Raw genomic sequence first — 24,877 nt, 5'->3', positions numbered from 1 at the left:
TGGATGTGCATCCCACAAATCTCCATCAACTGCAAGATGCTATCCTATCAATATGGGCCAACATTTCTAAAGAATGCTTTCAGCACCTTGTTGAATCGATGCCACGTAGAAATAAGGCAGTTCTGAAGGCGAAAGGGGGTCAAACACCGTATTAGTATGGTGCTCCTAATAATCCTTTAGGTGAGTGTATATGTATATATGTGACAACATGAGACTCCAGACATGATAAAGGTTTGGAGAAGCTACCCGTATAATATGTCCTGGCTGCAAAAGTAAACAATTGTAAGACCAGAGTAGTTTGCAAGACTGAGTCCAAAACTGAACTGAAAACCAGAGGAGGGAAGAGAGGCTTTGCAGGGAGCCTGGGGGAAAGTGATGTCGTCCTCGGGCCCGGGACCGGAAATGTGACGTGCTCTGAGCTAAGGCACCGGCTACTGGCGGGATTACCTGGGAAAGGTCTGCTGGAGACTTGTTTTAATACAATGTAATGGCATCTACTTTATAAAAGATCTGTATCATCTTGTGAATAATATTATAAAATAATCAAATTGCATCTTAAATAATAAATGATATACAATAACCTGTTCATGTGTAATTAATCTCTATGTAGACACCCTAGGGATGTGCGATATTGGCAAAAAATTATAATTCTGTATTTTCTGTGACTCTGATAACGATAATTTAGGTGATATTTTGTATCCTTTAAAAATGTGTTTGTGAAAGTCTTACTGATCTAGCTTGGTCTTGTTAATAGGATATTAATTGTGACTTACTAATTACATTAATGGAAATGACAGTTAAGGAAAACAGTTCATATTTATTAAAACTGAAGTAAAATAATACAAACATTAAAAATCACTAGTCAGTGTAAGTGTGAGTAAATCATTTCAAAGTGGCCTGCGGGATTTACACAAATAATTGCACTTAGACCATCAAAACAATTCTATTATTTTAAACAGACACACGTTTAATCTAATCATAATTGAACTACAGAGCATGAACATTACAGTCTGGACAAAAACTGCTCTGCTGTAAGGTGAATTATGTAGCATACAAGCAAAAACAAAAATCTAACATACTGTAGTATAGTGTAAAAATCCAAAGTTCTGTCAAATACTGCACAGGGAAAAAAAACTATAGCATTTGTAAACAAGGTCTGTCATAAATTGTACAAAAAAAAAAGCAAACATATAATATTTTAAACAAATTACTAACTTCAAGTTCTGTCTTGTAGTGCACAAAAATATCAAAACATCTTTAAATTCTACTGAGGAAACTTCCATGTTGTGTGACAGAAACACCAGTCTGTCCACAGCATCTGGCTTCAGAGCAGCACAGTTGCATATTACATTTCTTCTGGGGCTGAAAGCCCCCTCAAAAGGGCTGCTTGAGGCAGGGATGCACAGGTACTTTTTTTGCAATTTTCCCCAATTTGGGGTATGTATTTCTTGTGTTTTCCACCACTCAAGTGGATTTAAATCACCGTCCACTTCAAGTAATATCAAGTGCTCTTGATCTCTTTCAATGGCAGTGTTCAGAGATTTGCCTTCTCTGAATTCCTGTGTTAAATTGCATTTTATAGAGGAACGACAGTTTGCCACGCCAGCTCTATATTCTGTGAGTCATTCATATTGATCTCAGTTTATTACCTGCAACAGTTCCGACTATGTTTATTTACATTTGTCTTACAATTACAGAAAAAAGGTAATTGATCTTGACACAAAAATTAAGGTGATCAAGCAGTATGATGGAGGACAGAAAGCAAATGTGATCGCATGTGACTTTGATATTCCTTTGTAGCTATAATTGTTCTCTGGCTTTGAATCCAGTTAATCTACGAAGCTTCTTCTTTGTGACTTATGAGTTGCCTCTTCATGTGGACCTCACGAAGGCATAATGAAACCAACAGAACTCTTTATCTGTTAATCTTTATTAACAGGCTGAAATGTTAAAACCAAAATGACTGATGACGTAACACAGAGGCATGTTTTTGATTGTTTTTTGCGAAATGAGTGAAATACTGGATAATTTCAGCTTGCACATCATTAAAACAATTACAATATTATCATAGGTGGTACACATCGCACACTCTTAAGACACCCTTCCACTAAACTGTTAGCCAAATGTGTTCCCCTTTTGGACTTTAAAATCTTGAATTAGTTGAAATTAAAGATGCAACGGGAAGATTCATGTCTTTCTATAATTCTGCAAGCTCACTTGTAGCAGTCACGTTAATTAATCTCGAAAATGTGTCCTACAGTCCTAAGTGAAAAAGGAAGCATTTTAAAATGAGGGTCTAGAGCTGATTCTTGTTGACGGTGGCATTGAATGAATAGAACATAAAGGAAAAAGAACCGGCCATTGTGACTTATAATGCCACTATTATGGAGATACTTCAAGTTGGCTGCTTTGTGCCCACACTCACTTTTATATCTCAGGCTGCTCTGAAAATTCCAACAATTCCCTGCTTGCTTTGCCAGGTAAGGTATGTTACAAACTTTTTCCACAATAACAGTACTGCTAGCCTTGTGCTTGATATGGTCATGTAATGGAACAGCCCATTACAAATGCTAGAAAGGTTTTGGAACAACTGTCAGCCATCTCGGCAGCTTTCCATACATGCAGTGAGGTTGCTTACGGTGTCACTAGCATGCAGCGCACTTGTCAACAATACAAATGCCATACGTGCCCTGTCGTTTTCAGTATGTAGTAATCTGCTGCCCTGGATGTTCAGCTGTCACAAGTTAGGACTACTCTCTCCGTTGGCCTGAAAAACATGGCGATTCTTTGCTTAATATCTTCCGAAAGACTCTGTATCATTTGTCAAAAGCTCTCATTTTCAAAAATCGTGTAGGGTCTGTTTTCTTTACAGATGAAAACTGCTATGGATTCTTTTATTTTTTTATTTAATTTTTTTTTGGCATGAGGAAAATTAAACGGAAACTTTTAGCTACCTGCCATCTGCATTGTAAGTTGTTTAAGCTGTACTCGTTTGGATGTCAACTGAGATTATGGGTGATGTTGAGGTAAATGATTTCTCAAATTTGTTGTTTTAAATCAATAATTAATGTCTGAGCTGCACATCTTACATATGACTTTGCTTTTATCCAGTTGTTCTTTACCGACACACCATTTTAATCCATAGCAAGTCCACATATCTGATTTAAGTGTCTAATATGCTGATTTCATTTAAAGAGGTCATACCATTTAATGCTACATTATAAAGTGCTTTTTTCCATAGAATGCCTTAATAGCCGCATTACTGCAATCTAATGGAATGGATGCCAAAAATGGAGATAGACAAAAATCTACATATAGTAATAGAGCAGGATAGAAATTCATGATTTTGATCTTGAGATTTCAGAATCAATATCATGTTGTTTAAATGAAAATTAAGATTAATCACAGCATCAATATTTTTACCCATACCTTGTTATTTTCAGGCATGCTTCTGTAGTTCTACTCATCCACAAATCCATTGTAGTTGTCTAAAGCACTGTTTGTTTCAGATCCATTTTGTTTTTTGTCCAATATTTGGAATAAAGGCAAAAATAATTGCAAAAAAGGATAACTTCTCTTACCCTGAGTGTTCATAATTTTTTAAAGCCTTTATTAATTAGACTCTTGTCGTTTAATAAACATGATGACTACTGTTATCTGATTTTACTTTCAAAAGCCTGCTGTTTACGGGCATGTCTTAGCATAAACATCTGGGACGTAATTGTTGCTTTGTTAGCTTTCACGCTTTCTTCATACTACATTATGTGGTTGAATTTTAAATGGCTGTATAAATGTTCACATCAAGTTGTTTAACAGTTTACACAGTACACTTTTGGGATCATACTCCTAAATGTGAATGAATGTGTCTGTGCTTGATTACAATACTCATTTACTGTTAAGATTGGTCACTTTCTACATTTAGTATATTGAGGCAGTTGTAATTGTAATCACAATTATTTATGATTAATTAAGCAGTTCTTATTAACAGTATTACAAAATTCTGAATTATACTTTATTCTGCTGTTTGTAACTTTGTGAGCTGAACTATACCTATGAAGGAATATTTTTTTAGTCTGTATGGCTGTGTTTCATAGTTTGTTTGCTTTATAATTTGTTGCTTTAATCTACTGTATATTAATGTTTTTATATTTGATATTCCTGTAAAACAATTTTTGTGATATAAAGAAAGATCATATAGATCTAGTGTATTAATCAGTTATTTATGCTTATAAAGATCTATTACATGATGGATATCATGTTATTAAACCTTTTCTTTATAATACTTGCTGTTTGTAAAAAAGAGGGAAGGCGGTTTGAAATTTGGTAATTTAAGGATGGAAATTCTGTTATTACTGTAATTAGAATGAAAATTACAGGCTGTTAAAATGTCCTCCTATCTGTCCATACATTTTTAGCTTGCTTCTCCAGTGTACTCAGTAAAATAGATGCATCTTTATATTTTTCTGCAGAAGTGCCTATGTGGTAAAGTGTCTCTCCGTCCTCTACAACCTTGTCACCGATACTCAACAGCTGGAAATCCAGGGTATGTACTGCATGTTCTTTCTTTGTATTTTGATTTGCTTTTTTATCCACATCCCCATACCATGTGCTGGTTAGGTTGTTTGGCAATTCTAAATTGACTTTGTGCATGTTTGAATATGGGTAAGTGAAAGTAGGACATGCTTTAGACAGTCATCCTCTTTAGAGCTATTTCCTTTCATGTGGCTAGCACTAGCAGGTCAGACTCTGGCCTGACTTCGGTTAGAGAGATTTAAAAATGTTATGTTATGATCATAAAAATATACGTGCCTACAAAGTCAAAAATAAGTAAGATCAGATTTCAAAAACAATGACTTTGTGTTAAGCTGAAAAATTTCCTTAGTAAATATTTGAAGAAGACTCTCTGCTGCAGTAAAGGAATCAAACGCATTATTCGTTTATGTAACTAGCGATCTGTAAAATCTCACTGCTCATTATTCATCTTCAGAACTGGCTATTAGAAAGTTCGGATTATGCACCACAACAAAGCTTAGGAGCTAATTATGGACCCAATCACACTTTGTAAGGGCAATCTACAGTACCTTTAAGTCCCCCTGGCTCCACCTCATTAAGGATATCTGCATGCACTACAGATTTCGGCACCAACATTAGCATAACATTTTTTATTGTATTGATAATACATAGAGACAATAGAATAAACATAATACTGAATATTATGGGCAGTTAGACTATAAAATGAGTTGAGAAGCATCAGTTTGCTGCACTGGCCTAAAATTTCCATGTGGTACAGATCAAGCAGTGAGTAAGTAGTCCTCAAGTACACCGGCTATCTGGTTTACTGAAAGGGTGTTAGCAGCAGTAAAAGTGACTTGTTATCTTAATAAAAAGCTGACTGGATCCAGATTCCTTAGTTTGAAACTGTCCATACCTATTTAAGTCTCCATTATTTGAGATTTATATTAATTTGGCAAGGTGGATGTAGGGCACTTTGTGTGCCTTGTGGACATTTTTGTACAGAGAATGTGTGTGTATGTGTGAGTTTAATATACTGTATACGCATTGAAGCCTGTAAAGCTTAACTATCTAACTTAGTGTGTTAACTTAAATACTAAACTTTTTTTTTTAAATACAATCGTATGTTACATTTTTTTTTTCCCCATTAAATATGACTGTTATGATTTGAAACATCAACACTCTAGTACCCTAAATCACACCCTAAGTAAACTACTTTGTCCTTTTCTGGTACTGTCAGGCACAGTAGACTAGCATTATGGATGGCTTCATATGCATGAGGGTGGATGCACTTTTCATAAGTATTAGTTACTCTAGGTGCATGCTTTCCGGTCATCACACTTATAAGCTGGGATAACTGGTTATTGACATGACATTCATTATCTTTTTCAAAATAAAGCTTTACATTTAAAGTGTTTTGTCTCAGATGCTTCAAGATAACTGAAATTACTTGTACTTAATGTCATTTGAATTTAGGTGTCAATGATGTATGACTTCATTGAAACATCTCCACTGTTCTTAATATGTGCATGTTGTGGACAAAAGTCACAAGACCTGGTAAAATTATTAGTTTACTAATAATTGCGGGGAGACTAAACAGTGACAAATACTTTATCGTTTACAGTTGTGAATTCGTTAATGATTTACCAAATAGTCATTTTATTTATGTTAAGAGTTATTTCAATAAAGATCCATTTTCTTTTTTTGAAGATTATTTTCTTTTTAACAGAATGTGGTGGTATTACTGCTGTATATCTGTCAAGTCAGATTTTTTTTTTCCTGTGTACATGTTTCTAATAAAATTCAACAAAGTTTTGAAATCTGGATCCTTTGCACCTTTGTCTGTCTAGATTCTTTATTTTTTTATTTTTTTTCCTGTTTTGTTGGTTACTTGATGGAAATTTTGTAGTGGCAAATTTGGATCAGTTAGCTCTTGTTTTTTGCTTCTCTTTAGTTAGTAAATTAGAAACTTACATAAAGGGTAAAAAGTAAATATTGAATAAATAACTGCACTGTAAAAGCTGTGACTGCATTAAGAGTGTTTGTGAAGTTCATAGATAGTGGTTAATCTATAGTCAATAGAAAAACGCACGCTTCTTTAACATCAAAAAATGGGTGGGGAAAAAAACCCTCAACCACCAGAGATCTAGATCAGTTGAGATTATGATACATTGTTTAAGGTATTTTTTTCAAGTTTTTCTATTTTTAATATCAAATACATTTTTTTAATCACAGCCTGTGTTGAGTGTGCAAATTCTTACTCTATGGGCCTTATTTTTTGCCACGTCTCAGTAAGCTGAATATTGGGTAACTCCACCACTTCTTAATTGACTCAGAGTGAGAGTGGATGTGAGAGGGAAAATAAATTTCAATAAATTTTTACCCATTCAGTGAGTTTTGTTCAACTGGGCAGTGGTCTCAAGTAATTCTAGTTTGGAAATAAATGAAAACTTTAATTGCTATAAATTAACATCTTTGTCTGTCAATTTTTTTAACTGCTTACTTGGTTGGACTTTCATATGCATTTCCATAAATATTTTAAACTTTCTGCTTAGTGCAGGTTGATTTATTTTATTCACTTTGTGTTAAATTTTTCCCCCTTTTATACAGTGCATCTGCTGGTAAGATAGTTGGAACTGGCTTTCTGTTGATTGGAGGTGGAATTGGTGGCACATTCTTATATGCTAAATGGGATCCCAAATTTCGTGAAAGTGTTGAAAAATCCGTCCCTTACTCTGATAAGGTCTTTGAGGTGACCCTTGGACCTGCACCTTATGCAGTTTCATTGCCAAAGAAACAGGTAAGTGTTAAATATCTCAAATAAAATCATCCCATACTGTATATAAAATAAATATTTTTTTATTTAAGTAGTGTAAGGAAAGGAAAATCCTGAATAATCTTTTTTATTTTTTTATTATTCAATACATTTTATTGATTGCTAGTGTCAATATATAATGTGGTCTTTTGTTCAGAAATGAAACGCACAAACAGACTACTAACCTACTTAAAGGATTTGCATAAATACAAACAGCACATTGCCTTTTTTGAGTAAAATAACTACAGTGTCTTTGTAACTGAGGCCATGGCATGCTTACGTTGGACTGCAAATGACCCTTGACATACTAAATGCACACTCTGAAACACAGCTGGAAATATATGAGCATGTGCACAATTGAATTCTAGTAAATGTGAAAAAAATAATTTTAAAATCGTTTGTACGAAAATAAAAGAAAGTACTGCAGCAGACTTTGTGGAGAGGTTTTAAAAATTAATTGACTTGATTCTAAACGAACCGCGCAGAATAGAACTTGCCTGCAGTTTGAAATAATTACAGACGCCTGTCTTGATATGTTGAATGTTTAACTGGCTACAAAAAAAGTTTTAACCTGTAGAAAGAAGTGTGTAAAAGATTCAAGCAAATAGAATAACGTAACAAATGCTATTATATACTTCGTTTTCAAAGTTCAGAAGGCATGTAAGACAATACTTTTGTGTGTGTGTGTGTGTTTTTTTTTTTTTAAGTAAATTAAGCAAGTTTAACTATGAGATGAATCATACAAAATATGGAATAAATGAATGCAGAATAACTCGCCAAATACCTCCAGTAAGAACTACAATGAAGAAGGGCATATCCACAAGATTTAGAAATTTCTCAACATGATTTTTTACTTTTATATTTGCATAACAGTTATATGAAACATAACCCAAAGCATAGAATATTAGAACAATATTTATACATTCAGCCCACCAAAACTAGCCAGTTCTATCCACTTAATTCTTCCAAAATAACATAGTTTTGAAAGTCCCACAAGTCCTACTGTCTACCACACTGCTTTGGTAGCTTATTTCATGTATCTTTATGGTTCTCTTTAAAGAAAAACGTCCTAATGTTAGTGCGAAATTTACCATTCACAAATTTCAAGTTGTTTCCCCATATTCTTGATGACCTAATTTTAAAGTTACAGCTACTGTATGTGATTAATATAACCTAGTGCATCCCTTACAATTATTAATAGTAAAACTAATTATTAGACTGGTATTAAAAATAATGTGAGACTGTTTATTTTATACAATTAAAAAAAATGTATACACAGTATATATAAAAAAATAGTTCATTCCCTACAGTGATGGATTGAAGGCAGTACCCTAGATGTCCACTTGACCATCAACATATTTGTTCATGTGAAGCCTGAAAGCCATAAGGACTGATTTTAGATTGTTTGTTTTTTTCCCTGCCCTCCTGGCCATATGACCTTACTTTATTCTTCCTTTAATCTTATTTTTGTTTCATATAAACGTTGCATTTTATAAAGCACTTTGAGCTACACCATTTGTATGAAAATGTGCTGTATAAATGTTGTTTAATGATTTAAAACCACTTGGGTATTGCTATACATGTTAGTCATAGACAATAACCTGTCAGATTAGTAGAAAAATAAACAAAAGCAATGCTAGTTAAAACTGAACTTTTACTTTATATAAGATGTGAAATTGTAATTGGATAGCCATCTTTTTTTTTTTTTGCTTTGCATCAGTATATGCAAGGAAGGGAGCAAACTCTGGATAAGGATAGCAGTCTATTATAGGATACTCATGTGCATGCACCAGTTTTGGCCTAATTTGAATAGCTAATCACTTAATCTGCTAATTTTCTGAATCCGACAGCAAACCAGAATACTTAGAGAAATCACAATTTGAAGTGGGGAGAATGTGTAATCTCTACTCAGAGTATACCCAAGGTGTAATTTGAAGGCATCTTCAGTTGTCTTGTAAAAACATTAGCCTGGGTACCACTGTTCCACCAAATCAGTCTTTTTTTCCTCAAACGCTTACTCCTAATGTTCTGTTTTTTGCTTAAAGACCAAATCTATACCGTTGTAGATCTCCTCTGCAGCTGAAGTGGTAAATCAAAAGGCAGCCCCAGCAAAAAGAAAGGAGAAGCCAGAATCTTCTGTTCCACTAGCTACTACTGCTGAACCAAGCTTGGAAGGTGAGTGATTAATAGTAAACATAGGCGGAATCCTAGGCAGTCTTTACTGCTGGTGGGATTGGATTATCCTCAGAGGGAAATGTACACTATCATTTACAGTTTTTCACAGGATAATTTATGCATTCAGTGTTGTTTTTTGCATACTGTATGTGTATAAGTGTGTGTGTGTGTGTATATATACTATATATATATATATATATATATATATATATATATATATATATATATATATATATATATATATATATATACATACACACACACACATACATACTAGGTGGCTCTGCCCCCTGCTCGCTTGACTCGCCCACCTCCGTATTTGGTTTACCAGATATACAATTTAACGAGATTGTTATTTTCATGGGAATTGTTACATATGCATTATTTAAAAACAATACTTGTGCTTTATTTCCAGCCCCGGGCGTGGTTACATCTCTTTCTTGCAGGACGTATAACGCTGCTTGCGTTCTGAAGGGGGGGTGGCTGACCGCTCGCTATGGAGATGCCGTCGGATCATCTGCTGTCTTTTTGCTGCTGGCGTGCTGCCTGTTCTTCTTGTCGCATGTCATTGTTTTAAGAGCTGGGAGCACACAATGCGTGTCTGCCAAAAGCAATCCAACAACTGCCAGGTTAGATGTCCGTGGACTTGTTTTAAATGATGGCTCACTGCTTTGTCTCGCGTGACGTTGTAAAAACAATACTTTTCCTTTATTTTCGGCCCCGGGAGTAGTTAAATCTTTCTCGTATGACGCTCCACACGTTGTAAAGGAGGGAGCAGCTGCTGTTGCACTGCCCGTCGATCATTTTAAAGCCTGTCCTTTTTGCCACTTCTTGTCACTACTGCTCGCGTTGTGAAGAGGGGGGAGTTAGGGTGGCTGAACGCACGCAAGGAGAAGTGGTTGGATCATCTGCTGCGAGCTGCGTGTTTTGCTTGTCATTATTTTAAGAGCTGGGGGCAAGTTAAAGTGTCACTTGCAGGACTTTAAATTGTCTTCTGAGAAGATCACGTCTCGTCTCCCTAGTCTGCCTCCCCAAGATTTATTTTTTTTATAAAATAGAGATATATACATACATATGAGGTGTGACAGTTTAATTCCCGGAATGGGCGCTTGGTGTCACCTGTGAAGTAATTGTATTGAAATCACATGAACTAATACATGCCTGCATATCTTCTCCTCCCGGAACAATTCTCACAGCTGAAGTCTGTGTTGAACTGTTTATCTGGCAATCAGCTGTAAGGAATTATATAGGCAAATGAAATACCATGACTTGAAATACATACATTTCATATGTTCTGTGTCTACAGCGATCTGTGTAAATGTAAAATGACTCGGGAGTTGCAAGGAAAAGTGTTGAACACACAGCTAAACAAGAAAATGTTTTCATATGTTATAGTAATAACGACATAATGTTGATGTGAAGTGTAGAATGCGTGAAGACTGAAGTCCAACTATGAAATAAACACTTTTGCAAAAGGTATAACAAAACAAGCGTGGTGCAGTGATAAGGAGATACATGCTTCCTGGTATTTGTCAGGAAAATTTAAGGAGGCCAGGCGCAATGAAAAATTTTGTAGGGATTCCAGTTAATTATCAGTTTTACCTTTGGCAGTTTAAGTGAGTGATCATCCACCTCATACTACATTACTCGGGCCGTTTTTAGGGTGGACAAGTTAAAATTCACCCTTTTCCTAGAGAAAATCCAAGCAAAATGACACCTTTTATTGGCTAACTAAAAAGATTACAATATGCAAGCGTTCGAGGCAACTCAGGCATGTACATCTTGCCTGAAGAAGGGGCCTGAGTTGCCTCGAAAGCTTGCATATCTTTTTAGTTAGCCAATAAAAGGTGTCATTTTTGCTTGGCTTTTCTCTACATTCATAATGGCTAACACGGTACAACAACCTAGTACTACCCTTTTCCTACAAAAATCACCTCATTTTGCACAGTGCTATGTGCTCTGGTCATCAGTAAAGATCATCAGTTAATTTAACAATCCAAATACTGTATGCTTCACCAATATATAACCAATATGTGAAACATATTTTGTTCTTTGTAGCTCTACTGCAAAATCATTTTGTACCTTCCCTAATTATACAGTATTTAATTCATTGCTATCATTAGGTATCTTGAACTTTAGAGATGTTTATTTTGACAGTACGATTGTACTCTTTGATCATCCCCACTTTATTTTCTATTTACAAGTAGAAATTATGTTACATTACCTTGCCTAATGTTCCTAATTCTCTAGTATTGTCCACACCTGGAAATATTTAGGCTTTGTACATAATTGCCAGAGTTTAATAATTTAAGTAAAATGATGCTGTCTGTCTTATGCAGAATTTTCATGGCGCTGTAAGATAGTATGTGTTTGTTTGCAGTGGCCTCTGCAGAGGCAGCACACATAATTTCTGCGGCCAGTGAAGTTCCATCAATACCAGCTCCTGGTACCCATGATGGGAATGGTGAATCTGAAGGGGAACAGAAATCTGCAACACAACCAGGTAAGAAATGTGGAGTTATAATGCATGTTTAGTGAGATCTTTCAGCATATACTTCTTGAGGGATTGGCTTAATTTAAATTACTCATTTTTCTTACTTAGTTGATTCGATGTCCATTTATCACCTGTTGTAGACTGGAACACCAGTGCTTGCCAATAATTTATTACGGTTTTTAAAACGATAATGCAAGTAAATAACATCTGTTCTTTCGTGTGTGTCTTAACACCAGAGGGTGCTGAGCAAACATTTCTATTAGGAATGAGTTAAACATTACCTATAAGATCTGTGTTTCATACAGTAAACAGAAGCATCTCTTTAGGTGGGCTTAAAGAAATTTTTGGAAAAACACTGGATGGCTCTTAATGGATGAGTGGAATGTTGTACTGTGAAGTAAGCAGAAATGTTTTTGATATTTTTGAGGTAAAAAATCATGTTGAGAAATTTCTAAATCTTGTGGATATGCCCTTTGTCATTGTAGTTCTTACTGGAGGTATTTGGTGAGGTTATGCTTATCTTTGTGGTTGCGTGGTTCAGCATTTGCAGAGCTGTGATGGTGAATATCTAGTTGAAAGTGGTGAAAGTAGTAAATATTGTAGTGATGTTTTGATCCGTGTACCATTTTAATATTACCTGTAAGATGGGACTAGTACTTGAGATGGATGTGCTCCATATTAAAAGAGAAAGGAATAAAAAGATTGGACAAAAGAGTGTGTTCTACTAACTCATTATTTCTACTTAGTCTTCAAGGAACAGCCTCAAATGAGATCTAGAAATGCATTATGAAATAAATACTGTATGTCTAGAATCCGAAAGGTGAAATGTGGATTTTGTTTTGACCATGGATTGTTGAACGAGTGCACTGACCTTGCAAATGTCTTTGAAGGGAAATGGAACTTCATCTTTCTACTGTAGGCATGTTTTGTTGAATTAGTGGAGAACAACGGTCATATACACCATATTATTATACGAGTTATGCTGCTGGTGTTAGAAGTCTCCAGCATAGTGCCTTTTGGTATTTGTGCATGCAGACTTAGAGAGGTGTGCATTTTTGGCTAGGCTGAATCTGTTTGAAACAGCAAATGATCTACATCAGTAGTGTATCTTGTTTTCCTTCTACTTAATTTTCATTTTAATACAAAGTGCAGCATAAACTTTCAGAATGACTTACTGTGGACACCTCAGTATACTGATACCATTAATTTTGGAAGAAGCTGTAATGACAGTGTTTAGTTCTCCAAATTTGAGCTCATGGCCCTCTTAAGGAAAATAGTGGCTGTCTGTTAGGAGAAGCTGATGCTTAATTATTTAGTGTTTTCTTCTCAAGTGATAGTAGATAGTTTTGGTGCCATAGCTGAGGTACTGCAGCATGTATATGAGATAGTGATGGTGGATCAGAAGAAGTTTTGTTGGATGAAACCCTAGCATGCATGTCTGCATAAATAGTTATAGTTATAATCTTGTAATGGTAACTGAAAAAATATTGAAAGAACACATGATCAAAATGCGTTTCCTGCCTATTCAGCCTGTTCACTTTGATAGAATGAGGAGTTTAGCACTCACAGTATTTACAGGAGTGTTTTATAATGGTTTAGACATCTTGTAATAATGCCTTTTTATTTTTATTTATGTAATTGTTTTATTTATTTATTGAAAAAATGAAGGACAGATCCAGGATATTGGAGATGAAAAGTGTGAAACTTTATGTGTCATGATGTATAAAGTCCATTCAAAGATATCCTCAAAAGTGTTAGTTCTTGTAGAACTAACATTCATGCTGGGATTGGTCATGAAATAGTCCATTTTACTTTGCAAAGAACTTTGAAGAGTTATGGAATTTGTTCTGTCTTTTTTAGACCTATGTTGTTAGAGGAGGATTTTGCTCATATATCCCATGTTATCATACCAGATATACTTCTGGAGTTAGAATGCTCCAGTTTAGTGCTTATATTTCACCTGGGGCTTTCTATTTTAAGCATCTCAGCCACCAATCAAAAAAAAAATTCAAACAGTTCTTTTCATATAAATAACGGAATTAAATGAGATAATAATACACAGTAGTATAAATAATATTACAAACCAAAAGGCCAGGGTGAACTTAAAAATCTTTAACCAGTGAGGCTAAAGGGACCTAGCATGACGAGAGGGTGAGAGATTGGAGCTGAGACTTGAAGCAGTTTAAATCAGAAGGACTTTTACTAACTATTAAAAAGAACAGATTACAGTGCCTTTTACTGGAAAACTATTATGAATTTTGTTACAAAAACTACCTAATTGCATATTTATTATGGTATCCAATTTTCTGTGTAGAGCACTTCTTTCTAAAAGTGTAATAATTCTGTCTTGTTATGCATATTTCATATAAAAGAATATCCTCTTGACCCAGAATCTACTGTTGGCAGCAGAGAGTCTCACCCAACTTAAAACATGGGAATGCTGAGAAATTGCCAGTATGTTACGACATGCCCACACTGATAATGTTGTTAATATTAACAAATCTTCCCTTCATTATGGTTTGCTTTCCCTTATTGCTAAATTGTCATTTCATATGTATTATAAAATACAGTAGATTTTTTCTTGTTTAATGACTGACACATTAGAAGTAAGTGTTGCATATTAAAATTTAGCAAATACATTTTAAAATACAAAAATGCAAAGCAAAATTGCAGATGTTCTTTTCCTTCCCTTTCTGCCTAAACCCTGAATGTATGTACATAATAGTTTTGTTTTATCATCTGGAGTGCCATCTTGCTTAACTTTGAATGTTGCTTCAAATGGTTTGTAATGCTTGATTTCATGTGTGAGTAAGCCTAATATTGGACTAGAAATGGACCAAGGATAGTTGTAGTCTGATACACAGTGCTGCCAAAATTATCACTAGTGTCCAGTGACCCTGAACTGGAAAGATGACCATGTCATATTTGCTTGTTTTACTATAAAATTTGAAATATCTACTTATTTGTAGACATTGTTTTAGTACTCTTTAATCAGATTGTAATTCTGATTTATTATTTTAAGGAGAACCGTCCACAAAGCCCAAACTTGCATTACCTGCTGTAAAAGAACGCCCACCTGAAGAAGTAGCTGCTCGGCTGGCTGAACAAGAAAAAGCAGAACAAGAAGCCGTTGCCTGTATGTGCTGCCAACCATTTTTTTTAAAATTAATTACACAGTGAACAATTAATGGTGTTGCTCTTGCTTTGTGTTTTATATTTATAATCTATACAGTATATTAAAATTCTTTTTTTTAATTGTATTGAGTTCTTCATCAGTTGATTCCTTTTAAAGTATAGTGTAAGACTTTGTATTTGAATGTATGCTCCAACAAATAATGTACAAGTGACAATACTACAACTACAAGAGATCAATAAATAAATTACAGTACAAATGGGAATTAGAATCTACTAAAGACATTTAATTGGAGCTCTGAGTAAAATAAATTCCCAAAATAAAAAATCCCAAACAATGAACAGAAATGCAAAAAAGCAACGTTTATAGAATGTAAGTTAGAGGATAAAGTAATTCATAATATTGTTTTTGGTAAGGCATTAATGTAATTTAATTTTTTTTATCCATCCATTATCCAACCCGCTATATCCTAACACAGGGTAATGGGGTCTGCTGGAGCTAATCCCAGCCAACATAGGGCGTAAGGCAGGAACAAACCCTGGGCAGGGTGCCAGCCCACCACATGGCACACACACTAGGGACAATTTAGGTTCACCAATGCACGTAACCTGCATGTCTTTGAGCTGTGGGAGGAAACCGGAGCACCCAGAGGAAACCCACGCAGACATGGGGAGAACATGCCCAGGTCTCCTTACTGCGAGGCAGCAGCGCTACCACTGCACCACTGTGTCGATCTTAATTTTTTATTTACTTTTTTTTTATGTTTTACTTTTTTACTTCTACTTTTTTACTTTTTACTACTTAAAATAAACAGTTTTAATAAAATATTCCAGTAACTTATTTTATATCTTTAATAACTAAGGACCAAACTGTATTCCTCCTGTGCCCTACATACTGTTCCATATACCAACTCTTTTTAAATATAATTTCTTTTTCTAACTGAGGGGTGCCCTGACGCTCTTTGAGTGGCTCATCTTCAAGATATCGGGTGCTCAGCTCCCACCCCTGGGGTTGATGAGCAAAGCGAATAGGGGCAGAGCCTCCTAGTAATATCTAGTAATTCTAATTATTAATCATAGCTGTACAGCTCTGACATCATCAGTGACTCACTGTTTGATCTCTTTCACATTAATACTCATTGTTTATGGTGGTAGAAAGTGGTTTACAATCTGTGTTCCAGCCCTTTGTAATTAATGTGAAAGTAGTGACTGGAGCTAGTTTTTACATTCATCCCAGAGATTGGTTAAACTAGGTAGGTCAGTTAATGCAGCCATAATTAATTTTGGTTTAAACATGAATAGATCATGGAAAGCTATCAGACATTGTTGACTTAAACCCTTTATAACACTGCTTTTCTCTTAAAACATAATGAAGTATTCCATCTTGGTTTATTTGCTTCACTCTCTTGCCACTTGGGTGATGATTATGTCTTTTGGATTATACATTTAAGATCAACAATACTACTTGTATCAGTCTGATACTGCCCCTTGGTCCATCTTGTTTCTTTTTCAGAGTTCCAAATGAATGCTGGATTCCAATGTCAGGCAGCAGAAAATTTAAAAGAGGACTGGCCATAAAACTGCAAATGCAAAACCAACCCTGTTAAACAAAAATCTCTTGAATTACCTGTCAGATTTCTTTTTGTCGATAATCTTCACATTTGTGCAGGGTTATTTCTGGTACATAGTGTATTTTCTCTAGAACTATCACATACTAATTTGAAGTTGGAGTGCATCTATGAATTTTTTATACATCGCTTTAATGTTTGATATTTGACAGCATTTGACAGAGATGCATAATCATGTTAGTGCTGCAGCCATATTTTACATGGAAAGACCACTAATAACCAAGCAATCAGTATATGCTTATGCTAATGACACTTAAAAAAAAAAAAAAAAACAGTAATAAAAAATTGAGAGTGGAATAATTTACTTAAGTGCATCATGTGCCAATTCCCGTTGTGAAAGGATTAACAGTGTTCTCCTTTCATTTATATTTAATACACATAGGCACCAATGTGCTGTTGCCCTTAATATTGCACATGTATATGTGCATTTTCCATGGTAAGCTGTTTTTCAGCACTACCATGATTACAGCGCAATCAATATACAGTATTTACCAGTTGGCAGTATAGTATTGGGAATGAACATACAAATAGCAAAATACAGAAATACACCTTGAACAGACACCAGTAGGACATTGTAAATGTTACTGATAGTTTTTACACAGCTAAATTCAAAACAAACATTTTAAATTGTTAATCAATGTTTAGTAGTAATATTTATTTTTATTTCATGTATTCTATCATTTTAAAAGGTTTTAGAAATTTACTCTGAATCAAAAGTTTTTAAACTGATATACTATATTGGATTATTTTGAATTTTTAAATCCTGCCAAGAATAGATTTACTGCATAAAATGTTTTTTTGAACCTAATTAAGAGTATTCTTTACCCATTTTAGCGTTGTCTGCTGCACTGGAGGAAGAACTCAGCAGTGCTGCCCATGTGACCCTACAGGCTATAGCATCTCAGGAGGCTGCCGTCTTTGCAATTAACAGCCACTCCCAGAAGCTGAAAGAAGCTATGGAAGATTCTGAGGTATGTTTTGCTCACTATAAATTATTTGTAGATTCTGTTTTTGTATGTCCTGAATCTTCTGACTTATGAAATTTGATGCTTTGTATTTTAACTTGCTAATATAAAACATGTAAGCAATTTATCAAATGCATTGTGATACTCTGAAAATATTTTAATGTCTAGTGTATTATGATTTTTGGTAGTACCTTACAGCAGGTATTTGATTAGCTGCAGTAGCTGACTTTGAATTAAGAAATTGGGTTTGAACTAATATTTCTCAAGAAATATTTTTTTGTTTCAATTCAGTTAACTAGACTTTTTTTTCTTTTCTTAACCAGCTGCCAATTGACAGAGAGATGTAAATAACAAAGCAGCTGTTCCCCACTTACCCCAGTGATTCTTATGTGTAGTAATAGGAGCCTACTTTGGCTATAGGTTTTAATCCCAACCAACACCTGTTTCTAATAAGACTGCTATATTAATTAAGTAAACTGTTAATCCCAATTTCTGTGTCTTGGTATCACTTCATAATTTACAAAACCGGGTTTGTTGGATTTTTAGTGTAATGTAACAGACCTTTGTTTACTAATGAACCCTCTTAACTATAAACAGTATCAACTGCCCTTGTGTTTGCTTGTAGTTAAGAAAGCTAATTCTGAAGGAAAACTGTGAATTAATAGAAAAAAAATGACAAAAAGAGGTTAGAAATATGGCAGCAAAACAAAGAAGATGCCAAATTTACCCTTGGGGACAAATAAACATCTATCTAATCTAAATTTTCTGTAAACATAAATCTCGCATGGTGCTTTTCTAAGTGAAGGCTCAGTGAACAGGAAACATTTAATTAACAATTGATATCAATTTGAAGTGAAATTAGTTACTTGTTGTGAAACTGGTTGAAACAAAGACGTGTGACTAAAGTGGGCCTGCAGGACTGAACTAAAGATAAACAAATCTTACCATTTACAACTTTTTGTGCTTTTTCTTAATTATCAGGTTTAATGTAACATTTGAAGAGACATGTAAAAGAAAAATGTAAAGGAGTGACCGTGAACTCCTCTACTCTGGTTTATAAATATTTGGATACTTACCTCAAAAGAGGAAAATCCACAATATTAAGAGTTTGTTTAAAATGGCAGAATGAAAGTAATAGCAAGATATAAAATTAAACTAAAAGTTTTCATTGGAAGCAGGAATTGGCATATAATGATACAATTGGGATGTAAAAAAAAAAAGCTTCAACCACTTCATCCCTCCAATGCCCTTAAAAATATATTTCCTACCCTGCCCTAGTAGTAGATTTTTCAAATCTTAATGTCAAAATAAAAGGTGATGTGTGAAGCAAAATAATAAACTGTTCACAGCATTATGAATTTGGAAAAATGATTCAGTTTATTTTGTTCACAAGTTGAAAGGTGCTTGAAATGTGCTGATTGAACTAGCTAGTGTTATTGATTACATCAGTATGAAGTTGTTGTAGTTAGTCCTGCAATTGTACACATTATTTACTCAATAGGTTACTCCAGAACAAAAATCTGCTCAATGGGGAGCTCTGGAGGATGCACTGAAGCAACGAAGCAAAACTGTAGATGAAGCTGCTGATGCACTTCTGAAAGCCAAGTAAGCTTTTCCTATTGTTTTTCCCTTATAAGCTTTTTATAAGCATTATTTTATGTTTAATGTGGTGGAGATAATGTAATAAAAATAAAATGTTTTAAGTAAGTGGCAGACAGAAATAATCATATTGTTTTTCAAAATATGCATTTAGCTTTGGTATTGCCTGTTCTATAGTGAAAAATAATCTATTAAAGTAATTTAGTTCATACCATCTCCTAAGCCCACTGAATCCTGAGTCGGGTCGCAGGAACTGCAGCCCATCCCAGTAAGCACTGGGTGCAAGACAGGAACAATCCCCTGAACGTGGCGCTAGTCCATCTCAGGGGCACACTATCACAAAAATGCACACACCACACTTTAGGGCCAGTTTAGCGTCCTCAGTTCACCCAACCTGTATGTCTTTGGATTGCAGGAGAAAACTGGAGCACCTGGAAAAACACCTCCTAACCCAGGTAGAACTTGCAAACTACACACAGGGAAGGGCTGTCAATGTGAACCTTGGTCTCCTTACTGTGAGGGAGCACTGTGCCATCTTGCAACCCACAGTCTAGTTCATATCAAATAAAAACTTAATTATTTTAACTGATGTTTTGGGGTTAATAGAAATCATTGCACTTTTCAAAGTTTCAAATTACTACAGAACACAACAGGGAAAGGTTAGAATTCAACCACACAACTCCTTTTTATATAAACAGTTATTGAAAGCCAAAACCTCAGCGATATGTGATTCATAATCAGAGAATGCATAATTATCATCTTTTTTTGGTACTGGGTGAAGCTGTTTCTTTTCTAGGCTTCCAGAATATAGCAGCTGCTGAGTTGGCGAGGTAGGATCCAGCATGAGTCAAACACATAATAAAAGAAATTTCTCAGTCCAATAAAGTTTGTTTTAAAAAAGGTTTAGTGAAAATTCAAAGGAAAACAGTACACACAAAAGTAGATTAGAGGTTATTACATGCAGAATAAAGGCAAAAGGGAAAAAATGTTTCTTCTACAAGCTTAGCTCTTTCTTGTTAAATTTCAGTTACTTTATACTTAAATGTTGTGTTATTTCTGTATGGCAAACTGACATATGCTTTGCTGAATAAACCGCTCAAAAAAATGAAAGGTACAGTTTAAAAACACATCAGATCTCAATGGGAGAAAAAAAAAAATACATTCCGGATATCTATACTGAAACAGACTGGGTAATGTGTTAGGAATGAAAGGATACCATATCATTTGATGGAAATGAAAACGGTCAACTTACAGAGGGCTGAATTCAAAGACACCCCAAAAATCGGAGTGAAAAAATGATGCGGCAGGCTACTCAATTTTGCTGAAGTTTCATTGCAGCAACTCCAAATTGTACTCGGTAGTTTGCAAGGCCCCCACATTCTTTTATGCATGCCTGACAACGTCGGGGCATGCTTCTAATGAGATGACGGATGATGTCCTGGGGGATCTCCTCCCAGATCTGGACCAGGGCATCACTGATTTTGAGGTGCAACCTGGTGTCATCAGATGGACCGAAACATAATGTTCCAGAGGTGTTCTATTGGATTTAGGTCAGGCGAGCATGGGGGCCAGTCAATTGTATCAGTTCCTTCATCCTCCATGAACTGCCTGCATACTCTCACCACATGAGGCCGGGCATTGTCGTGCACCAGGAGGAACCCAGGATACACTGAACCAGTATAGGGTCTGACAATTGGTCCAAGCATTTCATCCTGATACCTAATGGCAGTTAAGTTGCCGTTGTCTAGCCTGTAGAGATCAATCTAAATGCGTCCCTCTATTGATATGTCTCCCCAGACCATCACTGACCCACCAGCCCACTGGTCATGCCGAACGATGTTACAGGCAGCATAGCGTTCTCCACGACTTCTCCAGAACCTTTCACTTCTGTCACATGTGCTCAGGATGAACTTGCTCTCATCTGCGAAAAGCACAGGGCGCCAGTGGTGGACCTGCCAATTCTGGTATTCTATGGTAAATGCCAATCGAGCTCCACAGTGCCTGGCAGTGAGCACAGGGCCTACTAGAAGATGTCAGTTAAGTCCTCTTCTTTGTCTGACAAGTGAAAGAAAAAAAGGAAGCAATTTCCCTAATCTTCTAAATAAACTGGAGCTGTTTGTTGGATGCAGCATATATCTTACTCCACTTACACTTCAGTGTTCCAAGGGACCTTTTCAAAATGTTCCTTGTTAGTACAGAAAGCTGCAAACACCATGCATTGATCCCCACAAATTGTCTGCTTTACTTACATTCCCAAGTTAGTAAATACAGTGCCTTGCAAGTCAGTTGTGGAATGTCTCTCTTAGCTTACACATCTAGCCTCTGGGATTTTCATCCATTATTAATGCAAAGTGCTCCATCTCGTTTAAGTTAGATGGATAGCGCTGCTGTATAGCAATCTTCAAGTCATGCCACAGATTATCAGTTGGATTGAGGTCTGGCCTTTGACTATGCTATTCTAAGACATTTCAATGTTTCCCTTTAAACCACTCCAGTGTAGCTTAAGCAGTTTAAGGTCATTGTCATGCTGGAAGGTAGTTTTGTCCCACTCTGAAATCTCTGGCAGACTGAAGCAGGTTTTGTTTTAAGAATAACCCTGTATTTAGTGCCATCCATCTTTCCTTCAATCCTGACCAGTTTCTTGTCCCCTACCTATGGAAAAACATCTCCACAGTATGATGCTGCCATTGCTTCACTGTGGAAATTATTTTCTTAGGGTAATGGGAAATATTGAGTTTGCGTCCCATGATTTCCAAAAGGCTCAATTTTAGACAAATGACCAGAGAATCTTCTCCAGTGTGTGTGGGGAGTTCTGCCACATTGTCAGGTTTGTAGCGGTGCAGTAAAGGGGATGAATACAAATGCACACAGAACTTTTTCATTTTTACTTTTATATATTTTTATTTATTTGTGTGTGTGTGTGTGTATATATGTATTATCACAAACTCCGCACAGAGCCATAGCAAGGTTTGGGGCAGCCATCTGTATAATTGGTTTCCTGTCTGCAAATGAATGTTTTAAATGATTGCACTGCTGTGTACAAAACCGAGTCCAAAACAGAACTGAGGGAATAGGGAAAAGGTGGAGGCTTTTAAAGGAGAAGACCGGAAGTGAGATCAAAGGGGTCGGGCTCAGGAAGGTCTTCAGCCATAGGGTCGAGCCTGGACGTGACATCACAGGGGCCGGAGCCGGTAAGGTCTTCTTCCATAGGCTCGGAAGTGACGTCAAGAGGGCCAGGTGGAATCTCCTGTGACTTTTCTGCAGGCAAGGGGCAAAAAGAGTCAGTGCACTCTGCCACATCCCGGCTTCTGATGATGGATGAGAAGGCCTGGCTCGCGATCTCCATTCTAGTTCATTCCAAAGGTGTTTGATGGGGTTGAAGTCAGGGCTCTGTGCAGGCCACTCAAGTTGTTCCAGGCTGAACTCATCCAACCATGTCTTTATGGACCTTGCTTTGTGCACTGGAGCACAGTCATTCTGGAATTGAAAAGGGCCTTCCCCCAACTGTTTCCACAAAGTTGGAAGCATAGAGTTGTTCAAAATATCTTGGCATGCTGGAGCGTTAAGTTAACTTCACAGTTGGCACAATGCAGCCAGGCAGGTAACAATCTCTCTGGATCTGATAAACTCAGGCTCGCCTATCTGACTACCAAAGAGAGAAGGATTATTTGTCACTCCATATAACACATTTCCACCACTCCATATGATGCTTGTCATTGGACTTGCTGATGTGAGGCTTGCAAGCAGCTGCTCAGCCATTGAAACCCATTCCATGAAGCTCCCACCACACAGTTTTTGTGTTTACATTAATGCCAGTAGAAGTCTGTAACTCTTTAGCTGTGTAATCAGAAGAGTGTTGGTGACTTTTACGTGCCATGCACCTAAGCATTCACTGACCCCACTCTGTGACTTTACGTGATCTTCTGCTTCATGACTGAGTTGCTGTTGTTCCTAAATGCTTCCACTTTCCAATAATATCACTTACTGTAGAATATCCAGCAGGGATGAAATTTCACAAACCCTCATATTGCAAAGGTGTCTTCCTATCACCGTACCATGCTTGAAGTCACTTTGCTCTTCAGAACGACCCCCTTTTTTTTTTTTTCTTTCACAAATGTTTGAAAATGGAGACTACATGGCTAGGTGCTTTAACCTGTAGCAATGGTTCTGATTGAAACACCTGAATTCAGTAATTAAGAGGTGTGTCCCAATATTTTTGTCCATATAGTGCGTGTATGTATGTATAGGTGTGTATATGTATGTGTGTCCATAAATTATATTATACAAGGTATTTTGTTTTCATTCTACTTCAATAATTTGGACTGCATTGTTAACTCAATTACATAAAATCCAAATGAAAATCCATTTTAATTCCAGATTACAATTCAACAAAACAGGATGAACACCAAATAATTTAGCAAGGAGCTGTACATGGCTGTAGTTTGATAAATGTATCATATCATGACCCTGTGGTGTGACCACCAAAGGTCATGTGAAAAGACAATTTTCTCTCTGGGATTAACAAAGTATATCAAAAAAAAAAAAAAAAATCATGCTTCACTATTTTCCTGTGTTAATAAACTGAAAGTAAACAAAAAAAAAAATACAGTTTAATTACAGAATCCTATGTGAAGCAGATTTGGTGGAATGCAGTACAAAGGCATTCATTCCCTCAACTGTAATGTAATTTGGGCTGAGAAATCGAAATATTGGTGCCTATTTTCCATAATGCTCTGATCTGCTACATGTTCAGAGCAGTCTCTCAAAAGCAAGTTTGTATTGTTTACTGCAGTAAATGACCTTCTTTTTAGAGATACCTTGGAGAAGCTGCGAAGTTTTATTGATGGTGCAAAAAACATAAAAGCTGCTGGAGCAAAATCTCACGTCTTGGTGGCTGAGGAGAGTCTAAACCGCATGCTGGTTGATTTGGACAATGTAGTAAAAAAGGTAACTGCTGTATTTCTTGAAAACAGTTGCTGTTTTTGTTTTTTGAATGTTTGAAAATTTGGTGCTGTATGTGTATGTAAATTTAGGCTCATTTCCATTAATAAAATGGGGGGAAAATGTAAATTCTAACTAGAGAACTCTTGCAGTAGCAGAAGTATGTTCTCATTGGCCATGGACCTAATTTACTTGTAAATCATTATTTTACTCTGAAAGTGGTTTTAAATGTGTCATTCAGAAAACTGTGGTAAACCTGAAGTGTAATGCATAAAAACAAATCACAGTGTTAAAAAAAAAAAATTCAGAGTTTGTAAAAACAGATTAAAGATTCAAAACAAAGTGAATGTGCAAATGCAAATCAGAATATACAAAAAGAAATTGATTGTGCAAGAACAAAGTGAGAACGCAAAACAAATCAGAAACAGGAAATGCAAATGGAGCAGCAAAACAACTGTGCAAACAAATTGGGAATCATGAAAACATAAATAGCAGCACATAACCCAAATCAAAGCACAGCAAACAGTGTAAGCTAAATGTATGTCACGATTCAGTTCCAGATTTTCAACGAGTGGTGTTGTGGAAGCGAGAACTCTGAATGGTTAAAGAGATCTCT

The 24,877-nt window shown here is 35.9% G+C and overlaps 1 protein-coding gene across 2 annotated transcripts in view; it reads left to right on the top strand.

The window, feature by feature from the left end:
- Positions 1-24,877, top strand: part of immt (inner membrane protein, mitochondrial (mitofilin)) — a 57,242-nt gene that overhangs the window by 14,182 nt on the left and 18,183 nt on the right. For both annotated transcript variants that reach the window (XM_039751789.1, XM_039751788.1), the window contains exons 2-9: positions 4,470-4,543; positions 7,123-7,312; positions 9,394-9,502; positions 11,883-12,005; positions 15,019-15,132; positions 17,591-17,727; positions 19,223-19,326; positions 24,132-24,267. In XM_039751789.1, the coding sequence (XP_039607723.1) occupies positions 4,470-4,543; positions 7,123-7,312; positions 9,394-9,502; positions 11,883-12,005; positions 15,019-15,132; positions 17,591-17,727; positions 19,223-19,326; positions 24,132-24,267 (987 nt within the window). The remainder of the gene's footprint in view (positions 1-4,469; positions 4,544-7,122; positions 7,313-9,393; positions 9,503-11,882; positions 12,006-15,018; positions 15,133-17,590; positions 17,728-19,222; positions 19,327-24,131; positions 24,268-24,877) is intronic.

The sequence above is a fragment of the Polypterus senegalus genome, chromosome 4 (assembly GCF_016835505.1).
Source record: "Polypterus senegalus isolate Bchr_013 chromosome 4, ASM1683550v1, whole genome shotgun sequence".
Taxonomy (NCBI): Eukaryota; Metazoa; Chordata; class Cladistia; order Polypteriformes; family Polypteridae; genus Polypterus; species Polypterus senegalus.
The sequence above is the reverse complement of the archived record's forward strand: the minus strand, read 5'-3'. Positions and strand labels throughout refer to the sequence as shown.